Source organism: Periplaneta americana, chromosome 4 (assembly GCF_040183065.1).
Source record: "Periplaneta americana isolate PAMFEO1 chromosome 4, P.americana_PAMFEO1_priV1, whole genome shotgun sequence".
Lineage (NCBI taxonomy): Eukaryota > Metazoa > Arthropoda > Insecta > Blattodea > Blattidae > Periplaneta > Periplaneta americana.
Window position 1 is genome coordinate 147,626,193 of NC_091120.1, and position 24,962 is coordinate 147,651,154.

Here is a 24,962-nt window from a genome sequence, read left to right on the forward strand (position 1 = left end):
AAATCTGGGCCCCCAAATAATTTTTTTTTCAGAATATTTATTTTGTTCGAGTTTCTACAGGTATGAGTTTTCTACATACAAAAAAAAATAATATTTTACACCAAATAGGATAAAACTTAAAAATAAAATACCGTCCTCTCTCCTTAAACAGTTTCACACATTTTCAGGTTCTTTAGAGCATAAAAGTTCTTGGTCTAGTAATAACTAATAAGCTACTGAAGAAAGCAAAGTATGCCGTCAAGCCAAGAGCGTCAGGTGACTTCGGCAACCAGCCAAGGAGCAACTCGTGTCTCCCTGCTACTTGCGATCGTTACAGTTTATTATTGCAATATTTTCTTTACATCTTAAAATTGTGAGAATTAAAACCAGTGTGTATTTATAGCGAATCAAGTAAACAGTCTTAAAAAGTGCCAATCTTCCCATAAGTTTTTGTGTTAAAACTTTAATACATCAACAATAACCAAGAAACTGTAGTCTATGAGGCAGAAATTTGAAAATTTGGTATATTATGCATTATTACATAGTTAAGACACACCCGTAAGTCATATATAAAAAGGATATAATTTGTTAAGTGTTATTAAACAAAAATTAGCGTCGTACGTTCGACGGACACCTCTCAGGCTGTCTTGGGTTAAAGAAAAATAAAATGTTTTGAAAATTTAGCAACTGATTTTGCATCATATTTAACCATCTTCTGTCCCTAATTCATGCCTTAACGAATGTTAAAATAATATATGACACTAGGTGACGTTATGATAATGCGTTCTCAAAGAAATATCAAATTATTTCACAATAGAGTTCTCCTCAAAAGATGTGCATAAAAACTGGAATTTCTATCGTCATATTTTAATAATTTTAAAAGTACTGTGACGAGTATTTACATTATATATATGTATGTATATATATATATAATGTTATGCTCCTTCCTGTAGCCGAAAAATATGGAAATGTTTAGTTATGTTATGAAAATGCAGTTTACGATTTAGTAAGGAACTGGTTTCAGAACATGAGAGAAGTGATAGTGGGAGGACGAAGAATACAGTGATAACAGTTGCTGATGATAATATGGCGTTGTTAGCAGAAGTATATGCTACTGGATCTAAATGACAACTGTGAGCAGTATAGGATGAAGATAAATGTAAATAAGACGAAGACCATGGTCATAGGAAGAAAAATAAAGGAGATAAACTTGCGAATTCTAAATGAAGCAGTAGAGCAAATGGACAGCTTCAAATACTTGGGGTGAACTAAAAGCAGTAACAAGAGCTGCTGCCAGGAAGTCAAAAGGAGGATAGCAATGGCCAAGGAAGCTTTTAATAGAAAAAGGAGGATCTTCTGCGGATCTCTGGAAAAGAACTAAACAAGAGACTAGTGAAGTGATTTATATGAAGTGTGGCAATGTATAGGGCAGAAACATGGACATTACGACGAAGAGAAGTGAAGCGACTAAAAGTATTTGAAATGTGGATATGGAAAAGAATGGAACGTGGGAAGTGGACAGACAGAATAAGAAATGAAGTTGTATTGGAAAGAGTGGATGAAGAAAGAATGGTACTGAAATTGATCAGGAAGAGGAAAAGGATTTATTGGGTCACTGGCTGAGAGGAAACTGCCTATTGAAGGATGCACTGGAAGGAATTGTGAACGGGAGAAGAGTTTGGGGCAGAAGAAGATAACAGATGATAGACGACATTAAATATATGGATTATATGTAGAGACAATGAGAAAGGCAGAAAATAGGAAATAATAGGGAAAGCTGGGTTTGCAGTGAAAGAACTGCCCTTGGGCAGAACACTAAATGAATGAAAGAATACTTTTCTATGAGCATTTTGGGCGTTGAATAAAACAGTTTGTGTAATTGGGGTTAGCCATTTTGCTATACATTTGCATATATCTTAGAGGTTATATTTAAAAAATCTCTGCGGCGATGGCTATTGAAGTTGTCGCCGTTAATATATGTTTGGGAATTAGATAATGCAACTGTCGTATTTTAAAACAATTCTGTTACTGAGTTTCATTCCAAAAAAGAGATAAATATAAGCAAGGATAGCAAACCAATGTCAAGTTGCAGATGAAGAAATGGCCTGAACCGTGACGTTATTTTTACGATTATCAATTCATTGTAAATTTGTTCTAATTTTCTGTCCACCTAACAATATTTTCTTTTCAATAGGATCAAAGTGGCATACCCACCGGAAGATTCTTACTCCATCCTTTCATTTCAAGATTCTAGAATCTTTCATTCCAGTAATTGTAGAGCAGAGTAAAATTCTGGTAAAGAAATTAGAGAAAGAAGTCGGTTCTGAAGGATTCTGTGTACAACCCTATATCTCTAGATGCTCCCTTGATATCATCTGTGGTAAGTACTGATGAGAAGCATGTACCCTAGCTGTACTCAACGAAGGTACTCAAACTGAGAAGATAACACACCATCAATTTTATGTCCCAGAGTCCGCCATGGGCACAGCTGTTCACGCACAGGAAGGAACATCGGAGTATGTTAACGCGGTGTACGAGTAAGTACCGTTTTATCAGTCGAATTGAGCTTCTGAACACAAGTTTCAATTCTTTGAACTCATGAATTTAGGGGTTAGCTGGAAGAATGGCGTAACTCAGAAAACATAGTTTTGAGATAATCAACAAAAACTATCTGTACCCTGCACCTCTTGCTGGAATATGACACTATTCATATATATTGTCGGGTAATATGTTCTCTTGTGATTACAAAGAGTTCCATGGTTAATGTATAAATATTGTACGATAACGAAGCATTCAGTTTTTTTAAATTACGTCCTGCTTCCATAGAGGAGGGTTGAAAATACTGCAATATTGTTAATTTTTATATATTCTAATATTTCTATAGGAAAGGCTAGATATAGGCCTAGTTCATATATACCCCAGATTGGTCGGCCTTATATGCTTTGACGTTAACAACTTTTGTCAGGTTTACTACGCTGCCATATTTGTTACATAAGGAGTCACGTCATAATTTCTATTTGAATTGCATTGGCGACTGTACTGCCATCTCGTGTTCGTTTACGGCGGGCGCGTGGCGATCCTGGCGGTTGCTCTCTTGAAAGTGCAAACGATTTTAACATAGCGATGACCTATCTGTTACATACAGTATATGATCTAGGTTATAGATAAGTATACAGTATACTACAATAATGAAGATAATTACAATGTATGTTCTAAAAAGAATAACAAAATAATATATATTGGCCTATATAATATGTTCCTTTATTAAATTGTTATCACAACATTAAAAATAATTAATCCCACTTATTATCCGTCATGATTTTAACTGAAAGTACCTAGAATATAGGCTTACAAACACTATATCACTTTAAGTGATCCAATAACCTAACATAAACAACATCTAGAATCTTGTGGGGCCTATTGGCGTGTTTGCCTCTCATACCTGTCATTAGAGTATCACCTAGTTTCACTATATTTTGTACAGTTATCACTTGTTTCTTAGATGTTTTAAGCAATGACAGAATAAAGAACTTGCATAAAAATTCTTCTCAGTCAAGATACTGCATACACAAGAACTTTCCCGGTGCTGTGGTTTTACACTTGATTGACGTTGCTGAATGGTCCTCCTCTCCAAATATCCCGTAAGAAATGTATCCTGTTGATTTTTGATTTCAGTTACCCAAAATCCTCAATGAAAAATGGCTTGTTCCTTTGTACACATCTCATATTTCTTCGGGCAGCAATTGGCTTAAATGTTTTCCTGCTAACCTGTCAGAAATATGGTGTTTCCTAAATGACTGAGTGCTAGCCTGGATCTAACATTTTATAGCACTGCATACGCCTGTATTATTAGTACCTTATATTCATTGACAAAAATAAATAGTAATATTGTATTTCTTTCACCATTTTTCCTGACCTAATTGTGTAAGCTTTGCCGTAATTTCGTCGTCGCTTGTTAGATTATCTTTCATAGTTTGTTAAACCTTTTCCGCTTTCTACTTTTGCGTATGTAATTAATTTTTACTGATACTTTCAACATCAGAAAGGTTATATTCGCTTCCATTGTGCGAAAGATAGGATAGATCAGAACATTCGTCAGACAATGCGAACGATCTTGCAGCTACCTTCGTCGATCCTCGAACCACAGTAGTGAGATGGGAAGACGGACGCAATTCAATAATATCTCCCTATTGCGATCAATTGGGAATAGAGGCATAATATTGTGGTGGTTGGTAGATACACCGCCCAAGAACGCATAGAGCCATTTCACGGATAAACGTGTAATTCGAATTACGCCCTTCTTCCAGCTAACTCCTCAATTAATATAATATCAATAACCAGTAGTAGAACTAAACAAATTGGATCACAGACGACATTGTTTCTTTGACACTTTTTCCGCAAAATTTAAGCAAACCGTAACAAAGCTCTGATTAAATCGTACCTTCTGTGGTATATTTTCTAAATCTTGGACAATAGCTTACTTAAACAACTGGCACAAATTAAGTTACATTTATATTTAATTAGTGCATAAAACTATGACCACGATTGTACTAACATAGCATATTAAACTATGAATATGTCTGCACTCATATATTAACTTTTTTATTAGTCCCCATGAGAACGTCTGCTTGTCAGTTAAGAATAAGTGCAGTTTATACGTTGTTTGGTTTTGTAATGGTTGCATATCCAGTGCTAGAACGTGTACATATTTAAAAACGTAAAGGCCTAAATGGGAACAATGGAAAACTTTATATTTACTGGCCGCGCAGTTCTGTGTAGAAAAAAAAATACTAAATTTAGTGAGTAGGTTTAATGAAACAGATTCTGTGAATTATGTATCACACGAGAAGGGCAACACTTCCAGCAGGTACTGTGAGGATGGTGAGTGCCAAATTTCATTAATATAGCATAGTACAGTATTAAGCTTTGATCCGACGAAAAGTTGTGAGTTCGCGGATGCAAGCAGCGGCAGAGGCGCTGGTGACCTGTTACTGGTTGGCCGACAGAAACACCGGAAACGTTTGTGGGACTCACTGCATTACACACAAGTGTCATGGAAAGCTATACATTGAGTCTATTGGGATTAGATACTTGGTCGAATCCTTTTAATGTTGGTGGTGGTAGAGTTGGTGGTGGTGGAGTCGGTAATGAAAATGTTGTTGGTGATTATGATGATGATGATGATGATGATGATGATGATGACTAAGGCGATTGGAATATATTACATATATTAGTCGGTGCCATATTTTTACTATAAATTGTGACAATGATGTAGAGGCAGCGTTAAAGTATGTGAAGTAACTCTGAGAAGTTAATATATTTGTTGTTTCAGTGTAACCATGGCAATTTCGAAACGTGTAATGCAGCCATTATTGTATCCTGACTTCATATTTAATCTCACTCCACTCGGAAGGACACACAACAAGTGTCTGAAAATAATTCACGACTTCGCCAAAAAGGTACGTAAAATTAGTAAACTATTATGAATATATCACATAGCAACTGAAGAAAATGCCATTATAAAATAATTTAAGCATTAAATTTCATAGCGTTAATTTTGGCATGAAATTGATTGATTTTTTTATATCGTGGCATACTATTACCCTACGTATAAAATTTAACATCAGAAGAAACGTGTCATGGACGAAACGAACTCTTTCTTAATGGATTTAAACAATGGGTTCCTCATTTTTTATCTCTTCCCATTGAGGTGCACATATTTAGCCTGAAAATAGTAGTCGTTTCTTTGCCTATAACACAGTGCAGGAACTCTAAAAAGAAAATTCAATTAAATGTGTTGTGTTATTACCAAAGATAAGAATTTACCCACAGAGACTACAAGGTTAGATATGCATAGAGTGTTCGTTGTACGCACGAGAAACATATCCCCACTCAATTGCTGCGATACAAAACACATTTCAGTTGTAACCTGGCCATTACTCAGGCTTCACGTCATTCATGACGTCACGATAGTCTAAGCACAACTAACCTAATATCCTCATGTTGTGATATAAATTCCTACCTTTAGTTATTACATATAATATGTGAAAGCTTAGTTAAGACAGAAGCTGCGTTTAGCAATAAATCAACCCTCAATCATAAATCGATATTGAATGTGAAGTTAACAATTTGTGAGAATTTATTTTGAGCAGTTTTGTTAAGTTTGAGAATTCATGAAGTTCGGTATAATTCAAATTTGAAACATTTAAGGAATGTAAGGTACGTAGGCTCTAATTCCATTATCCTTCTAAATATTTAAGCGAAAGCCTTAACCCTCAGAAGTAAGATATTGAACAGTATGTAAAAGAGATTTTGATTGGATCCTACAAATAGCTAGTGAAAAAATAAGAAAAGATTTAATAGAAAGTAACAATGTTTTGAAGTTAGCAATTACTGTACATTCTTCAATACAGTGTATCAAATTCATATTACAAATTATCCAATTCAATTTTATTATTAAAAATTGCTAAATTACACGTCACTGTTCTTTCTTCTAATGGTCCTGGTACTTCAACTGAAGAAGATGATAACCAACATTCAACATTGTAAACTCACTTGTATTTTTTTCAACCATTTACACAATCAATCGAAAAATAACCTACCGGTAACCTAATTTCTTCAGAATAATTCTGGATCACTTTTTTCTTTCATTATAACGAAATTCGTATATGAAATTACGAAATTAATTGAAGCGGTCACGATATGAAGGTATTAACAACATTTGTACTATAATTTTCGTAACTCCAAAGTTAGTAACTTTGAATTTGCTTACACTGTAAAGTAAAGATTTATAAATTTTGGAAAATCTTTCTGTAGGATGCCTTCCTGTGCATGCCTGTTGTTATACTTAGAGTTTCCTTTTGTTCAAGAACAATATGTTTAGCTTGAAGTAAGTTATCCCAGAATAGTAATAAATATTTAATTACTGATTGGAAATATGCAATATATGCATTTTAAGAATGAATATCTCGCCAAAAGAAAACAAGCAACAAACATCTCAGTTAATAACAGGCAGAGCTAAATTTAGGAATAAGATATTGTATGTGTGTTTCCAGTTCAAAAACTGATTACTCAATTACTCACCAGAAATTTTCAACTTAAAGATTCCTTGAGGTCAACTCCATTTAATCTCAAATAAGAGAAAAGCTGAGCTTTATTATTTATGTAGTAATTATAGAGAAGTGAATATAAAGTGATCATATTGTATGCTTGAGAAAATCACATTTTAAACTCTTTTGACGCTGAATCATTAATATAATCTAGAAACAACAATGACCTTAAAATTTAATCCCAGGCGAGTCCATGTTCAATATTTATAAATTCTGAGTGAATGACTATACAGAGTGATTCACGAAGATTGTGCAATATTCTAGGATGTGATTTCCGGTATTATTCTGATGAAAACAGTTCATATAAACATATGTCATATTTCTTCAATTTACTGAGTTACGCCCTCCTGAATGTTAAACATAAACATAGATATTACGAAGGTTTTACGTATTTAAATTATTTACAACAATGGTACTGGGTGTATTACAAATTCATTAAGGAACATTCACGTTATTACTCACCTGAAAAATCTGTATTAAAGCCAGTTTTCAAAGACCCCTCATTCTGCAGTAATACACGTAGCCGCCCGAGTGTGAACTGCGCGCGCTGAATTCCCTAACTTTCGTTGTTCGGAGGCTAGGCAGATATACGTGTTCAGTTATCTCTACCCCTGACCCTGAATTCACGAGATTTGTGTCGCTACTATCAGCTGTGCTGTAACATATACAGCTCCAGACGTCCAGAGAGAGAGCGAGAGAGAGAGAGAGTTTACTAGACTGCGTGTTACGGAAGAAAGAAATGTGGTTTTATCCGAAACTATTCAAAATCGGACATATGTATATATTAACTTTCTTCATAAGAATAATATCAGAAATCACATCCTAAAGGATTGCACAATCTTCGCGAATCATCCTGTATAATTATTTTATTTATTTATTTATTTATACTTAGTTTTATTTTTAATGATTAATAAGTAAACCGATCAATGATGTCATTTTAATACCATAACTCTATTATATTGTGCCTGAATATTTCGTGTTCAACATAGTCAAATACTTTACTCATATCACAAAATATTTCTCCAACATATTATTTCGAAAATAAGGACTTCTGTACCTATTTCATTTACCACATTTAAGTTGCTCAAATCTCTGTATACTTTTTTTAAAGGTATCTTTCTTGCTTCTAGGTTATTCAAGAAAGAAAACTTCTTCGTCAGAAGAGTAGAAACTTAGTTGAAGCCAAGGAAGAGAATGACGTGGGTAAGAGCAGTCCATAAAAGTTATAATGAAAATCAATATAAATTGTTTTGGAAATTTTATACGTTTTCGAGTTCAATTTCCTACCGATAAAATGATATTATTCTAAAATTACAACAATATAGGTCTACTAGCTTGGTAGAGGGTTTATCATTTATTACAGAAAGGAATTTCGTATCGGTATATTATAACCAGAGCTAGGAATGGTACTGAAACTGTTAAGTTGTGTGAGCTTGGACTATATCTCTACCGAATGAAAAATAGTAGCGCAGCTCTTACTGTCAATGAACCAGAACGACAAATATGTACAGCCGGGTGGTAACCAAACATGTGCCCCAATCGTCCATTGCCTCAGAACAAGAAAACAATAAACGAATAATATAGCCTATATATATATGTATATATATATATATATATATATCAAGAAAACAATAAACGAATATTATAGCCTTTATATATAAGCTTATATATATATATATATATATATATATATAATTTGTCATTATAAACTTCGTAAGTCCCCATAAATAATAATTTAGCCATTCATATAAAATGATATACAAACTATAACATTTTGATTCTAGCCTCATTATAACAAATAACAATGAACATTTTCATTTTATCAAAAGAAAAACTCCTTTTGTGATAGAAAAAGAAAACTATGTTTGTACTCTGAAAATATTCGTTCTATGCCATAAGACGTTACTGGAGCAAATCTGAAATAATATTATATAGTAGCCTATATCTTACTATCATCAGGTAAACAACAACTTTGTGAATCTAATAGTTTATCTCTTGTGTGGCAAATAATATTAAACCCACAATATTTTTTAACAACATTTTCCGTTTCGTAAAGTGATTAAGATGTGGAATGAACATGGATTGTAACGCAACCGAATGCATAGTAGCACCACATCTAGTATATACAGTCGCGAAGTTCAATATGTAGTAAATATGCAAACATTAGATAGTTGCTCACTACTAGGATCGCTAATATCGCCTCATTACAGGCAATGCAAAATAGAAACGTCACAGTCTATTGTTTCTAGCACCCTCAAAACTCAAGCTTCGTGACTGTATATAGTATACTGTGGTAGCATAGCAGCACGAGACGTTAACAGACCAGAAAAACAGACAAGTGTTTACGGCTGGATAAATGGGTAAACTTGTGTTTCAACCAATATTTAACGAAAAATAATCCGGGAAAAAATAAACATATTTTACACTTCACTTTGCATAATTATTTTTTAACAGATGAGTTTACTTTTTTGGAATCATGCATAACATTAACATTTCCTAAATAATAGAATAATAACAGAATAGCCGACTTTGTTCAAAATCTTAACTATTAATATAAATTAACAATATTCTTCAAACTTTTCACGCCTGTACACAGCTCTACAGAATGATACAGTGCGTTCGCTTCCCCCTGCGGCCGGACGATGAACAGCAAGCACGATGATGAGCAGTAATATAGCCTACCAACGTGCTCCCATCCGTGCTTAAGAATCACTCAACAGCTGTCCATCATTTTGCAGTCAGCCGACCTAATTGCGTTCTGTTTCAACAATCAATTTGCTTTACTGAAGCACTTAAAAAAAAAAACACGTCGCTAACTAATGCTCCGCGCTTGCTGGCCGGCCGCAGGGGGAAGGGAACGCACTGTAGTATGCGTTGTTTATGTGAACTGCGTATCGCCTGTAGCGAGCGGGAATAGGGCGAGGCTCGGGTGACATCTAATATTCCTTACTGCACTCAACTTCAATATATTGGTTTGGTACAATTATAACTATAGACCAGAAATTTAGGCTTTCGAAACGCTTAAAATAGGCAAGGAATAAGGCATTATAAACAATTAAAATAGAGGAAAAAAAGCAACACAGAAAATCAATTGTATTACACTTAGAATACTTTTAATTGTTATTCACTAGATAACTATAATAAATCAGTATATTTATGTTAACATTATGGTGGATTATACGTTTTAATTGTAATTTTAAAGTTTTAAACAAATTTTAGCTGCACTTGGCAGCAAACTAGAATCTTATTGCCTGGCTTACTGCTTATACATTAAAACCAACATTTATTTTATGTTTTATTTTTAAGTCACCTACGGTCATGTTGTGACTCCTGTCAGATAACACAGTTTTCATTTGAGAAAATTACCTATCAAAATATACATAGATTATTTGGGATAATCTTAAACAGAACAACATAGAAGGGTATGTTTCAATTGCAATAGAATTGTTCCTCCTTGCAATTTTTGAAATGTTTAAGTCTGTCCAATGAGAATTTTGTAAAAACACTCTCTTACACATTTTCCTTACCCCTGGCATACTCTTTATTGGTTGTACTGTTTCATCATCAACTTTAAAATTGATTTCGATAGAGGTTTTCTCTTTCTTCGAGCCGAGTGATTAGTTTTGGCAGAAAACTGAACTCCGCTGCACTACCGAAGTTTGAGATGTTTCTTTAGCTGCTGTTATGTACTGTATGATGCCTTTCACTTATAGGGGAAACCCGGGCAAAGCGGATAAGCTAAGAACAAACAATGCCACAGGCTATATTTTGATGCTCCCGAAATAAAAACTTCATGACTTTGGTTGTGACACAAGTCCACATATCTACAAAACAGCAATTCGTTTCTCGTACCTACGGAGAGTGATATGATTTGAGAAAGAAAATATAGTTAATTATTCGCTTTGCCCGGGTTAATTATTCGCTTTGCCCGTGTACCCGGGCAAAGCGAATAATTAACTATATTTTCTTTCTCAAATCATATCACTCTCCGTAGGTACGAGAAACCTTTCTGTTTAATTTCTATTCATTGATAATAAAATTTAGTCAACACATAAACACGATGTTAAAGAGTCATATGAGACTATAAGAAATGTTATTACAGCCCTTTACAGCACGTTAGATTAGTACAAAATACAAATTTGAACAAGTCGACGTTTCATTGGCACTGCGGACTTGGATTTCTTCTGCTTTTCCTCCCGCCCATAACTTATTTCTCTTTCAACGTTTTTAATCTGTATAGATGTAAGAGCTTCAGAGCGCTGCCATTTTCTTCGTTGAACTCGTATCTTTCGAGCATCCACTTCTGGCACTGGTCTAAATCAAAAGAACTGACTTGGGTTCTCCTTTCTCCTGCTGACGATGTTGAGGGTTTTGGTGTAACCGAAACTGAAAATCTGAGTGTAATTGATGTATTGAATATTTCGTCAATCTCTGAAGATGCCGACATCACAGATGTGATTGATTCTGAGTGAGCATTAACTGTTTCTTCAGCCGCTGAAGAAGCTGGCAGCGCAGAAATTGTTAAATCTGAGCCAGCTGTCGTTTCGCTGATTTCTGTCTCAAGTGGGCGAACTGTAAGTTTACCTGGAGCAAAATCTTCAACAACAAACACATTATGGTTGTATGGCCAGATAGCATAACCACTGATTGGAAGATTTTATTTCTTCAAGTGCTTTCTTCACGGCTTCTTCAGACCATTTGGCTTGCTCCGTCTTCCTCTTGAAAAATTAAACCATCTGAAAACACATTACGACCTTTTAAGTAAAAATTAAGATCAGTGTTACTGATTTATAATATAATTGGTGTGATTTAATGCCTCCACTATGTAAAATGATCTAACACGCTTTATTAAAATAGACAAATACATACAAAAATACAGCTAACATATAGTCAAATAAAGGTGGCAGGGCAAAGCGGATAAGTTATCCACTTTGCCCTATTCACTTTGCCCGCAGACGGCATTTCGCCTTTCATTTAAAGTTATAGAAATATAAACGCCAATAATCTTCTTCGTAAGTACGGCACTTTAGAAGTAATCGTATCGCCTATATATTACTATCACATAACAAAGAGTTTCTGTAGGACTGTATGTTGTACATATGTTTCTCTTACCTTGAAATATTTTAAGAAAACAGTCAATTTTCTTTAAACACACGCTGACTTCTTCTCTTACTAGCTAGAATGATGACAAGTCAGTTCCAGCAGCAAAATCTGGTAGGGATTCTTCCTCAATATAGCAGAAAGCTATTTGGCGTTTCTAAGACACAGGAATTATTTTCTTTGCCCGGGTTATTCGTTTTTTCCGGGTCTCCCCTACTCGTCAAATGTGAATAGTAGTAAACTTCTGCCGTAATCCATCTTTCCCAACTCGTTACGATAGGTTTAGGAGGACGAATTGCATCTGGAGCAACGTCTTTCAATGTCTGAATTCGTGACGGGGCTTTCAGAACGTTTGTCGACATCCGGAAACATAGCCTACCTCTTCTGACAAAATATTCAACTTAATGTTAACTTACCTACGCACAATCACAAATTATTATTCGTACAAAAATGGAAGTCATTAATAACTGTGGGGCGTATAAAGACAAAAGTAGATTATTTAACGCACTATAATTCCAAAGAATTTAACTTTGGTATTGATTTCTAAAGTAATTCAATTGTAAATGAATACCAATTATTTCGTAATATTACCATTACTGAGATTTATCCTTCGAAGAGGTGGAAAAATTCAAATATCTTGGAGCAACAGTAACAAATGTAAATGACACTCGGGAGGAAATTAAACGCAGAATAAATATGGGAAATGCCTGTTATTATTCGGTTGAGAAGCTCTTATCATCCAGTCTGCTGTCCAAAAATCTGAAAGTTAGAATTTATAAAACAGTTATATTACCGGTTGTTCTATATGGCTGTGAAACTTGGACTCTCACTCTGAGAGAGGAACATAGGTTAAGGGTGTTTGAGAATAAGGTGCTTAGGAAAATATTTGGGGCTAAGCGGGATGAAGTTACAGGAGAATGGAGAAAGTTACACAACACAGAACTGCACGCATTGTATTCTTCACCTGACATAATTAGGAACTTGAAATCCAGACGTTTGAGATGGGCAGGGCATGTAGCACGTATGGGCGAATCCAGAAATGCATATAGAGTGTTAGTTGGGAGACCGGAGGGAAAAAGACCTTTAGGGAGGCCGAGACGTAGATGGGAGGATAATATTAAAATGGATTTGAGGGAGGTGGGGTATGATGATAGAGACTGGATTAATCTTGCACAGGATAGGGACCGCTGGCGGGCTTATGTGAGGGCGGCAATGAACCTTCGGGTTCCTTAAAAGCCATTTGTAAGTAAGTAAGTAAGTAAGTACTATTCATTACAATTTCAGACAACTCATTTGCGCTATATTTACAAGTAAATCGTTTCAATTATCAAATGAGTCTATTGGATGATAAATTCCCCTTGTCCGTGTTGGATGATTTTCCACAATTCGCGAAAAAACTCCTGAAACACAAATTATTTTTTACTGAAACAGGAAAGAAACGTTGTTAGATTACATAGTACGACAGTATTATGCTATTGTACCCTCCTTTCATGGAAAATAAAAATCAAAAAATATGTGCACAAATTGAACTTTATTTTTGGAAAGGTCAGTTGTGCTGATTAATGATGCAGATAGGGCAAGTTTTCAAGAATATGACCTAATTATATGATATGAAAACACATTTTATTTGAATAAAGTTATTGTTATTTCACAATAATTTTTTAATGTAGAGAATGAAATATCGGAATACAAATTCATTGCAGGGACTATTTTAAATTTTTATTGGAGTAAAACAGATGAAAAATGCAAAATTAAGAAAGATAAATAAAAATAAATAAAAACGAAAAACTTGTCTTCAAATCTGACTTACTTTTCTCATAATTTTTTGTGATGTTGGCATAATCCTTCATTCTTTTCTTCAGGAGAAACATCTGTAGTGTCGAAAAATTAATTATATTTTTGTAAAATATGTGGTCCCATATTGCTGCCAGTTGTCACCAAAATGTTTTCCTTTTTCAGTTACACATTCACATCTCTACCTTTTGCTTCTTTCACTGCAATATCAGTGCTAAGATCCTCTGGAATCAACAGTTCTATTTTCTCTTCACGTTCCAAAATAATTTTACAGGGATATTAATCGAACGATAGTGTACCTCTCCACGTACAAGCTTTGTTGTAGGCTACCAGACATTGATATTCGAAGGATTACACGTTTCGCAGGATTGAATTTGAAAAGCCAATGCAAATTTGATTAACGATCGAAATCTTTATACATTTTGAAGTAATCCTCGGGCTTGATTATTGTGTCTTCTTTGAAACTCCCAATGAGATATGCAATCGCTTGTCGTTCTTCATTATTCCTGTATGATACACTGTTTAGTTCACATCTGGTAGCAATTTTAGCCAGAGAAGGATTGAACCCTTTATTATTATTATTATTATTATTATTATTATTATTATTATTATTATTATTATTTGTATATAATATTCACGATGTAAAACGATACATTGTCGTTCCTTTTCGTCTCCGAATTGAATATTCTGGCACTACTCAAAGTGGCTTCAGCCGCCACTGATAAAGTAGAAGGAGGTATCTCTTCCATTACCTAGTCCTTTCCTTTGGAACTCTATTTTGTTCATGGTGTTAATATGTTCACAGATTTTATGTTAATTCTGTCCTTTTTTAAACCAAGTAAATATGTTGAAGATTGCATAATATTTTTCTTGAAGTTATAGGTTCAATTTTTCTCACCTGTCACCAATAATACAAGAAGTATATATTTTCCTCCAGGTGAAAAGAAGAGGTTGGCCTTCTTGGACATGATGCTAGATGCTTCTGATGGTGGCTCAAATTTAACTGATGAGGAGATACGAGAAGAAGTTGATACTTTCATGTTCGAGGTAAACTACCACTACAGTATCTGTTCTTCAAATACGTTGTTCTACTTTACTTCATAGTTGTAATCGAAACACAAAATAAATTATCCGATTATGAATGAATATTCTGATATATAATATTACGTTAAGATTCGGGTTCTATATAATTATTATGTATATTTACATATCTAAAGGAATGAGTTTTTGCCAATTATTTTTATTTTAAAAACTTCTCAGTTTTGAGCTGTCGTTAAAGGCAAAGTTTGTCATACAAAATACAATAAAATTACAGAGATAAGAAGAGTGGAATAAAAGGAAAAATATTAAAAAATAATTGATTAACAAAAAGAATTTTAAAACAAAGTTCGATATAATAATTTTTATAATGTGTAACACATTTGTTAACCCTTTCTAACCCAAATTAAATTTACAAGCAATCCATGTTGAAACAAATAGCTGTTTTAGGACCAATTCAGTGACCAAGTTACGGGAGTGGCAACATTTGAAACAAAACTATATTGATGAAAATGTATTGAAATAGAAGTTATCCAGCAAAATTTACCTTCATATGTAACACACAAGTATATAAATGCTATAAAATTAATTATTGCCATATGGTATCTATAGGTAAGAAAGGGTTAAGAGGAATATATAAGAATGACATTAAATGGGATTATTATAAATGATTTGGAGCAATTCGTGAAGAGCCTTTTAATGAAATAAGTTAGAGCAAGGTCTAAAAGTAAGCATTTGCCCAAACATATTCCCTTTAATAAATTAACTACAATTTTTGGGACATTCTGTAGCACCAATCATAAGACCCACTACCTGCACGGGTCTGCAGAGAGCAAGTGGAGAGCTTCAAATGGTTGGGGTGTACTATGAAGAAATAACATGAGCTTTTGTCAGGAAGTCAAAACGAGGATAGCAATGGCCAAGGAAGCTTTTAATGGAAAAAGGAGCATTTCCTGCGGACCTCTGGAAAAAGAAATAAGGAAGAGACTAGTGAAGTGCTTTGTATGGAGTGCGGCATTGTATCGGGCATAAACATGGAAATTACGACGAAGTGAAGAGAAACGAATAGAAGCATTTGAAATGTGGACATGGAGGAGAATGGAGCGTGTGAAGTGGACAGACAGAATAAGAAATGAAGCTGTGTTGGAAAGAGTGGGTGAAGAAAGAATGATGCTGAAACCGATCAGAAAGAGGAAAAGGAATTGTTGGGTCACTGCCTTCTGAAGGTTGCACTGGAAGGAATGGTGAACGGGAGAAGAGTTCGGGGTAGAAGAAAATATCAGATGATAGACATTAAGATATATGGATCATATGAGGAAACGAAGAGGAAGGCAGAAAAAGTGAAAGACTGGAGAAAGCTGGGTTTGGAGTGAAATACCTGCCCTTGGGCATAACATTAAATGAATGAATGAATGAATGAATGAATGAATGAATGAATGAATGAATGAATGAATGAATATAAGAATTGGAAAGCATATTTGTAAGGAATACAAGACATGAGCTTTTCAAAGAATTAAATTACTACTCGAAATGAAGAAGAGAGATAAAACGCCCACGAAAAGAGATATAATAATAATGATAATAATAATAGTAATAATAATAATAATAATAATAATATTTTTATTATTATTATTATTATTATTATTATTATTGTGGTTGTTTAGTCAACTGTCCGAAGACAGGTTTTAACCTCATAAGTAACACCAATAGGCATCACTTATGAGCAGGGGCGGCTTTCGAAGGGGGCCGCGGAGCTGCAGCACCCCCAGACATTTGTGGCTCTTGTCTCGTTTTATGTTGTGAAATACATTTATTACACAGTCTCTATTTAGCGGCTCGAATTTTTTATAATTTCGCTCTCATTGACATGCCCACAGTCGTTAGTGAAGTCACTTCCTCCCCTGGTGTTGCCAGAGCGAAGCCAGAGACAAGGACTACGGGGGAAGCCACTTCCTCACCTGGAGCTGCCAGTCTCGTCTCGGATGCTTTGCGCGTTAGTCTTACCCCTCCCCCTGCTCCCCTGGCAATGAATCCAGAATGTCTATCTAGGCGCTGCAAAATTTGCAGCAATTTGTCAGTAGTGCGCAGGTTTAAATACATTTTCTTCAATGTTGTGAGTGTAACAAGTGCAAAAATGTTTAATTCTGTACAATATTTACAGTCTATTCAGTTCAGTACCTTAACAATTCAGGAGAAATGTGAAATTAAGTGCCCATGAGTTGAATCTCTTAATAGAAGGAGCCGCTAAACAAAATAGCCTACAAAGCTCGCATATTTTTTTCTGATTTATCCAGTATTCCTGCTTTCTTCTCTCGATCTCCACACAATCTATATTAGATTAATGTGTTTCAAAGACAATTCCATCAGCTGGGGTAACAAGATGGATATTTTAAAATAAGAACAGTAAATGTTGTTCATGAGAAGAAGGAGCCATTGCTAGAATGTTTTCAAACCATAATGGAATCTGAAACATCTAACAACATCACAATAACTGAGGCAAGCGCCCTGGTGCGTGCTCTTGAAAATCTTGAATTCAATTTCTGGCTGTATTTTTTTTTTTCATTTATTGATGTATCATGTAGATATATTATATAAACAACTACAACATCGCCAGTTAGGTATTTATAAGGTTCAAATCTGCATATAAAAAATTAAATTATGGTTTATTTAAGAACACTCGCAACTGCATTGGTTATATCAGCGTCGCCAGTGTGCCGGAATTTTGTCCCGCAAGATTCTTTTAAATGCCATTAAATCTACTGACATGAGCTTGTCTCATTTAAACACACTTAAATGCCATTGACCTAGGCCAGGATCGAACCCACAACGACTATGCTACCGAGGCCGACTCTGCATATCAAGCTTTGTTAATGCCACACAGACAATACGGAACAATGCACAGTTGAGCAGCGAGATCTGTGAAAATGAAAACCCTAAAAAGCGTCGTAAGGTCGAAGGGATTCAGGCAAGGAAGTGTGTGACCTTATTATCACACATGCTAACACCCGATTCCAGTTCATAAACCATCTGATATTATCTTCTCTTCTGTGTCAAGAAAATTTTGAATGCTACAATAGCTCATTTCCTGAAAATGACCTAAATGTATGTGTGAAGCTTTTCCTAATGTTCGATATAGACAAACTAAAAACGGAACTCACTGTGTTATATCAGAGACAGAAATATCAGTGACGCAGTCAAGATCTTGCAGTTTCTTCTATCTGAGAACTTGCAGGCCTCATTTTCAGAAGTTGTAGAACTACTACGCATAGCTATCACCATATTAATGACGACTTCCGAACCAGAACGTTGCTTTTCGTGTTTGAAGAGAGTAAAATGCTATCTTAGATATACGATGAGAGAAGAGAGCCTGACTGCTTAGCTATATTTTCCATTGTAAAGACTATGTTAAACGAAATATCGGATTTTAATAAGAAGGTGATTCAACATTTTGAAACCTACAAGACAAGGCGCATGGAACTAATATTTAAATAAGAAAAGTCGCATGGTTTATTTTTGTCTGCAGCCCCCATGAGCCGCCACTGCTTATGACGCAACTAGACCAGGAGATAATGGGGTAGGGTGACCAGTTCTTTTCCCCCTGCAATGCATACATCGCCGATTATCTACATATTACATTAACCAGGCTTCAGATGCATACACACATTGTTCTTCCTCTGATATATATCGTCAAGTGAAATGTACTGCCTGATAATAGATATACATAGCAGCCAGAACTTCAATCAGAGGTAAAAATAATATTATTAACCATAATTTGAAAACTAACACATAAAAATTCGAAGCCCGAAAGTGGAGCAGAAAAAAACCTTCATTTTATTCAACCACGAATGGAAATGATTATGATTGTTTTGATTATGAACATAATGATGAACATTTTCTTACATGCATATAACCATGCAGAGAAAATGAACGTAGAATGACCTTTTCGAAAGAAAAAGTTTTTATTCTAATTTATTCTTTTGTTTCAGGGTCACGATACAACAGCAACGTCAGTATGCTGGACGCTTTTTATCTTGGGTCATCATATGGATGTGCAGGTAATTATGAAACAATTGGGTTATACATATGAGTCAGATTTCTTCGTATATCAGCAAACAGTAAGGTTATATTGACACTCATTCTCCTTGTCGTCATGGTTTCTCATGAGATGAAAATTACGTTAGTTCAAACCAGCCAATGTACAATGAAAACACAAAAATTCCTCAAAATAGTGTGGTAAAAGTATCTTATAATTTGAAACATACCTCGAAATATTGTGTAAATCACAAATAATTTTTGTTACGTTTCTGGTTAATTAACTTTGAAAGCACACAGGCAGATTTTACTACACTAGTAGTTACAAGAGCTTGCGAGTGTTCTTTTGATTGCAAAAATAGATGAGGACAGGAATTGGGCCCCTCAGATCTGCTGTGGTTTATGTAACTCATTAGCCTACCTGATTGACTGAAAGGATACCCATCATATGCCTTTTCCAGTTCCTCAGGATCACTCAACAGACTGTTGAACCCCAGATCAGAAGATTACAGAGAACATGTCAGCGAGCTGATTCAGAACTGTAACGTGATGGGGTATCATGTATCTCGCAAAATAACTTCTTGGATTAGTTTTTCATTCCTCAAAACCTTCGGGTAGTGAGCGACGAACATGGGTAGCGTTTTCATCAGGATTTTTCTCAAATGGAAAGGAGCTATCAGGAAAAATGGAGCCCAAATATTCTGTCAGACTACTGCTGGACAAGCAAAATGGATGTTTTTAAGCGAAGTATAGCTTAAAATCCGTTTCACGCATATTTTATGTAAATAAATATGATGTTAGGTAAAATGTTACAAGGTTTCAATACTACAAAAGTTCGAAGCACACTTCATATAATTACTCAAAGACCCTGGGTAATAGAAAATTACAACAGATCTGAAATCAGCACGAAATTTGGTACAAGAATCACCCATTCTTTATATTATAACAAAAAAAAAATGCCCTTAATTTTGATGACCAGTGTAATTTATATGATTGTGAGTTCCAACTCATCTGAGAATTAATACTAACTCTTGCAGACTTATGGGGAATAAAATTTATTTTTATAAAGTCGGACTTCACAAACAAACAACAGTGATCTAATGTTATAGGTCAATTGTTAAACCAATAAAATGACATGTTTGAAAAAAATATTTTCTTTCCATTTGCATCTTAAGGACAATATATAGCAATAAAAATAAATCATTTTTTCTGAAATTACAAAAAAATGGTCGGTGGTAGAAAAATTCTGACTTCATTTTTGCAATCAGCAGATTACATTACATAAGAAACAGCAGAAATTGCACATTGCACAAAATCATTGTTGACCAGTGTTATCATAGAGTTGAGTAATTTCGAGAAATTTAAGATATGAAACGGAATGGACTTTTTTCTAACATCTGAATCCAATTAGATTTTACAGTGATATATCCTATATCTATATGCCACAACTGTCGATACATATCATAATTTGTCATAAATAACAGTGTTCTGTAAAATATTCTTTAACAGTTGATGTATTTCACTGCGAAAAATGAGAAAAAATTGGATATTACATACTAGTAGTAGTGGCATGTTTATGGCGTCACAAGATGGAGCACCGTGGTGCCGTGACGTCACAAGGTGTGGTACAGAGGAGTCTTCACGTCACAAGATGGGGTAAGGGTGGTGTCATGACGATACAAAATCGTGCCTGACCGGGCAAGGTCACAAGGAAGGGTAAGAGTGGGGTCACGGCGTTGCAAAGCATGGTATATGACTACTGCCATTGTGGAGGGGTGTGGGGGAGAGAGTTTGATACGAGGTTGGTGGGTGGCGGGGGGGGCGGGATGTGGGGTCCAGGTGTTATAGGTATAAGCTCGCGCAAAGGACGATTACTGCAAAGCAATGGTGGCGTTGCTGTCTGTTTTGACGCAGAGTCCGTTGGATATCCACGGACTCTGTTTTGACGTATGCATGTAAGCACGCCGAGTGGGCGAGAGATGCGGGCCGATGGAAATACTGCCTCTTCCAAGAAGATGAGCAAATGAGGACATTGCTATGGAAATAAAGAACGTAGCAAGAGAAAAATTCGAAGCTAACTAAACGCGCAACATACGTTTACGAATGAAATAATAATACCGTGCGATACAAGACACGTATTCACATGCAATGGAACAAACTAAAGTCGTAATGTAACTATGACAACGCAAGAGTGATTGTATCGATGTCATTTCTCTTCCGTCTGTACTCTTGAATATCATTCGCGCTATCTCGTGACCTTTCCTATCGCCCGCTCTTCCTTATCGCATTGCTTCATTCCATTCCTTCCGTCAGTATTTCCTGCTTGCGAGACCTGTTGTGTTCACTGCTCTGGTTGTGTTGAGGAGGTTGTTAGATAGAGATGGGATAAATTGTTCTTTTTAAGAAACAGTTTTGACTGTAACTGTTTCATGAACGAAGCTGTTCCAAAATAACAGGTTCAAAGAAACAGTTTCATAATAATATATTTACATCAGTGCCAACTGTTCCAAGTGTTCCAACTGTTTCAACTTCTCATCTGGTTCGGGAACATGTTACAAAGCCCTTGAATCGTCTTTAAATCAGCTGTTCAGTGTATTATGACAACGGAAGTCATTTTTCGTAGGTTACTGTTACGATTGCAGTAAATAACTACAATGAATCAAAATGAATCGATTTTAGTAAAAATGGTAAAATAGTTTAATAACGATGACATTAGCCGATAATATTATTTGAAATGTGAATATGGAGAAGAATGGAGCGTGTGAAATGGACTGATAGCATTAGAATTGAAGCTGTGTTGAAAAGAGTGGGTGAAAAAAGAATATTGTTGCAACTTATAAGAAAGAGAAGAAGGAATTGGTTGGATCACTGGCTGAGAAGAAACTGCCTACTGAAGGGTGCACAGAGAAGAATGGTGAACGGGAGAAGAGCTCTGGGCAGAAGAAGATATAAAATGATAGACGACATTAAGATATTACGGATCATATGCGGAGACAAAGAGGAGGGTAGAAAATAGAAAAGATTGAAGAATGCTAGGTTTGTAGCGAAAGACCTTCCCTGAGGAAGAACACTTATGTATGGATGTGTGTATGTACATGTATTTGTTCCAGGAAAAACTATATGAAGAGTTCGAGAGCATATTTGAAGGATCTGACCGCCCTCCAACGATGAAGGATCTGAATGACATGAAATATTTGGAACGTGTAATCAAGGAAAGTTTAAGGTTGTATCCCAGTGTTCCGGCAATAGGCAGACAACTTGAAAGTGACATTGAAATAGGTAAGTAAACCTTAAAATTATTCAATAAAATTTATATGTCACACATATGCAAGGTTGTACAAAAAGCAATATATTAATTCTCTATTTTCAGAGTCATAAATGTGGTAAAACGTTATTTACGACACAAGTATTAAAATTATAATTTTTATCTTGAGGAGGAATGTTTGTGAAACGAGCCATATCCGAGTGAAGCAATCCCACGAGCGAAATAAATGACTTAATGTGAATATATCGTATATAATCTTTTTAGACAGCTGTTCGTTTTTTCTTTCTGGTATAGAAACAAAACTGCACTCTGTATAATCCTAATAGTCAAACTTTATCACATTAAAAGCAGGTACTAGTGTAATTCAGTGGTAGAATATAAGTAGAGCATTAAGACGATAGACGGAGTGGTCCCCGGTTGGAATCCGGGTGCCCACTATTTTATTAATAGTTACATTATATATTTGTTTCGTATACTTATCAAAAATATATTTTTGAAGTAATTAAGTTTGTGTACGTCTCTTAACCAAGAAAGTGATTTTTAGAAGTAGACCTGCAACTGTTTGAACCGCTTTATTGATCGGTTGAGATTACTACCGTGTGATATTAATAGGGTAAATGAAGGGTTCAGAGCCATAGTGGGCCAAACGCCATTTATTAAAAACGGAGAAAGTAAGAGTTAAAGGTAAGTGAATACCATAGTTTAATGAAGATTTACATATCATTTAATTTTAATGTGTATACTTTATATTACTTGCTATATGTTTCCATTGAATTATTGTAATAACTTAATTTTAACCCTGCTTTTCTACGTCTATAATACTACTGGGTTCAAAAAGTTCCCGGAATTTTACTACCATTTTTCGTATTAATATATAACAAGGGATATTATACATTTGTTTTGTTGGTAACATTCATGATGTCATTTCCTTAAAGTTTGTTGATAATGGCGATTGTTGGTTTTGAGTTGTAGGCAATTGTTTATCATAGTGTTTTCTTTGTTCGTCGCATTTTGTGATTATATCCACAGAGCTACGTACAAACATCAAGTTCTGTGTTTTGTTACACAAAACTCCTGCAGAGACAATAAGATTGTTGGAAGAAGCATATGGCGAAGTAGCAATGAAAAAAAACTCAAGTGTATGCCTGGCATAAACGCTTTTCTGACCGACGTAAAACCATAAAAGAGATAGCATCAGAGGTCGGAATATCAGTCGGAAGTGTACACAATTTCTTCACAAGCATCTCAACATGCATTACGTGTCTCAGAAGTTAGTTTCGAAAATGTTGTCGCCAGAACAGAAAGAAACAAGAATGACATGATCAGTATGGCTGATGAAGATGGTGATTTCTTAAACAAAATTATTGCTGGTGATGAACTTGGTGCTACTTGTACGACCCAGTCCCTAAACGACAGTCATCTGAGAGGAAATCGAAAACATCTCCTCGGAAGCAAACATTTCCTAGGGACAATTTCAAAGGCAAAGTTATGTTGGAAGTTTTCTTCGACTCTCAGGGTCTCATCCACCATGAGTTCATTCCAGAAGGTCGTACTGTAACGAAATAATTGTACGTAGAAATCCTCCGTCGCCTCCGGGACGCAGTGAGAACTGCTTTGGACCACCCACCATACTCTCCTGATCTCTCACCGCCTGATTACTTTCTGTTTCCCCGTCTGAAAGTCATCTGAAAGGACGGAGATTCAATGCTGAAGAGGTTATCGCAAACGCGACGAGAGCACTAAGACGGGTTTCACAAAATGGCTTCCAGGCCTGCTTCCAGGAACTCTACACGCGTTGGCAAAAGTGTGTTGTTGCGGAAGGCAACTATTTTGAAGGGAATGCTGTAGAATAGTGTTTAAGGTACGTTGTTTCTATGATACTAGCAAATTCCGGGAACTTTTTGAACCTAGTATGTATATGGCGCTTGGTCCACTATGGTTCTGAACCCTTCAACTAGAACAGAACATTTACTAAATATTATTACTGCTGTAAACTTGGGATGAAATTGTAATGCTTATAGCGCAACTGTTACAATTTTTAATGAAAATTCATTGTGTGGAGGAAGTAGTTAAGTTGTAATACCGGTACTTTAGTTATCAACGGCATCAATTGCGCTACTTTTCTCGGCATAAAACCAAAGTTGTTGACAAAGTTGGCTATATTTAGTTTCAGTGCCCAATGTTAAAATATGATGTATTTTAACAAGAGGTGTCTAAAATTATTCTTTTAATACTGAAATTCATAAATATTCATATGCGTTTTACCAAATTTTAAATGTACAGATTTCAAGTTAGCTACATATCGCCAAAATATATGAAGTCCATACACCATTGTCTGCAACTCTTTCAAGCCTCCTGTATCTTAAATTTTTGAAGATTCGAAACTTGAAATACAATTCTTAATGCACTTAATAGATATTAATTTATACATAATTATTAAAATTTGTCATTTTCTCCATATTTTTGCAAAACGTTTTGTTATGTTGAGATGTTTTGTCTGTCTTGAGTTACAAATATAGAGAAGATGAAGTTTATTAAATTGTTTCATATGAAGTTCATTTTTTTTCGAAATAACGAGTCAGAAATTTTTTTTTTGATAAATATATTTGCCTTCTTTTTTCTTCGCATTTCCAGGGAGTATTCAA

At 35.1% G+C, this 24,962-nt stretch overlaps 1 protein-coding gene across 5 annotated transcripts in view; it reads left to right on the forward strand.

Annotated features, from left to right (window-relative positions):
* The window catches only part of LOC138698294 (cytochrome P450 4C1-like), a 44,151-nt gene that overhangs the window by 15,734 nt on the left and 3,455 nt on the right, over positions 1-24,962 (forward strand). For 4 of the 5 annotated variants that reach the window (XM_069824091.1, XM_069824093.1, XM_069824095.1 and 1 more), the window contains 7 exons: positions 2,174-2,359; positions 2,450-2,516; positions 5,312-5,438; positions 8,219-8,291; positions 14,920-15,029; positions 19,007-19,075; positions 22,163-22,331. In XM_069824091.1, the coding sequence (XP_069680192.1) occupies positions 2,174-2,359; positions 2,450-2,516; positions 5,312-5,438; positions 8,219-8,291; positions 14,920-15,029; positions 19,007-19,075; positions 22,163-22,331 (801 nt within the window). Of the gene's footprint in view, positions 1-2,173; positions 2,360-2,449; positions 2,517-5,311; positions 5,439-8,218; positions 8,292-14,919; positions 15,030-19,006; positions 19,076-22,162; positions 22,332-22,422; positions 22,555-24,962 lie in introns of those variants that run through there. The other variant, XM_069824096.1, reaches the window with a different exon arrangement.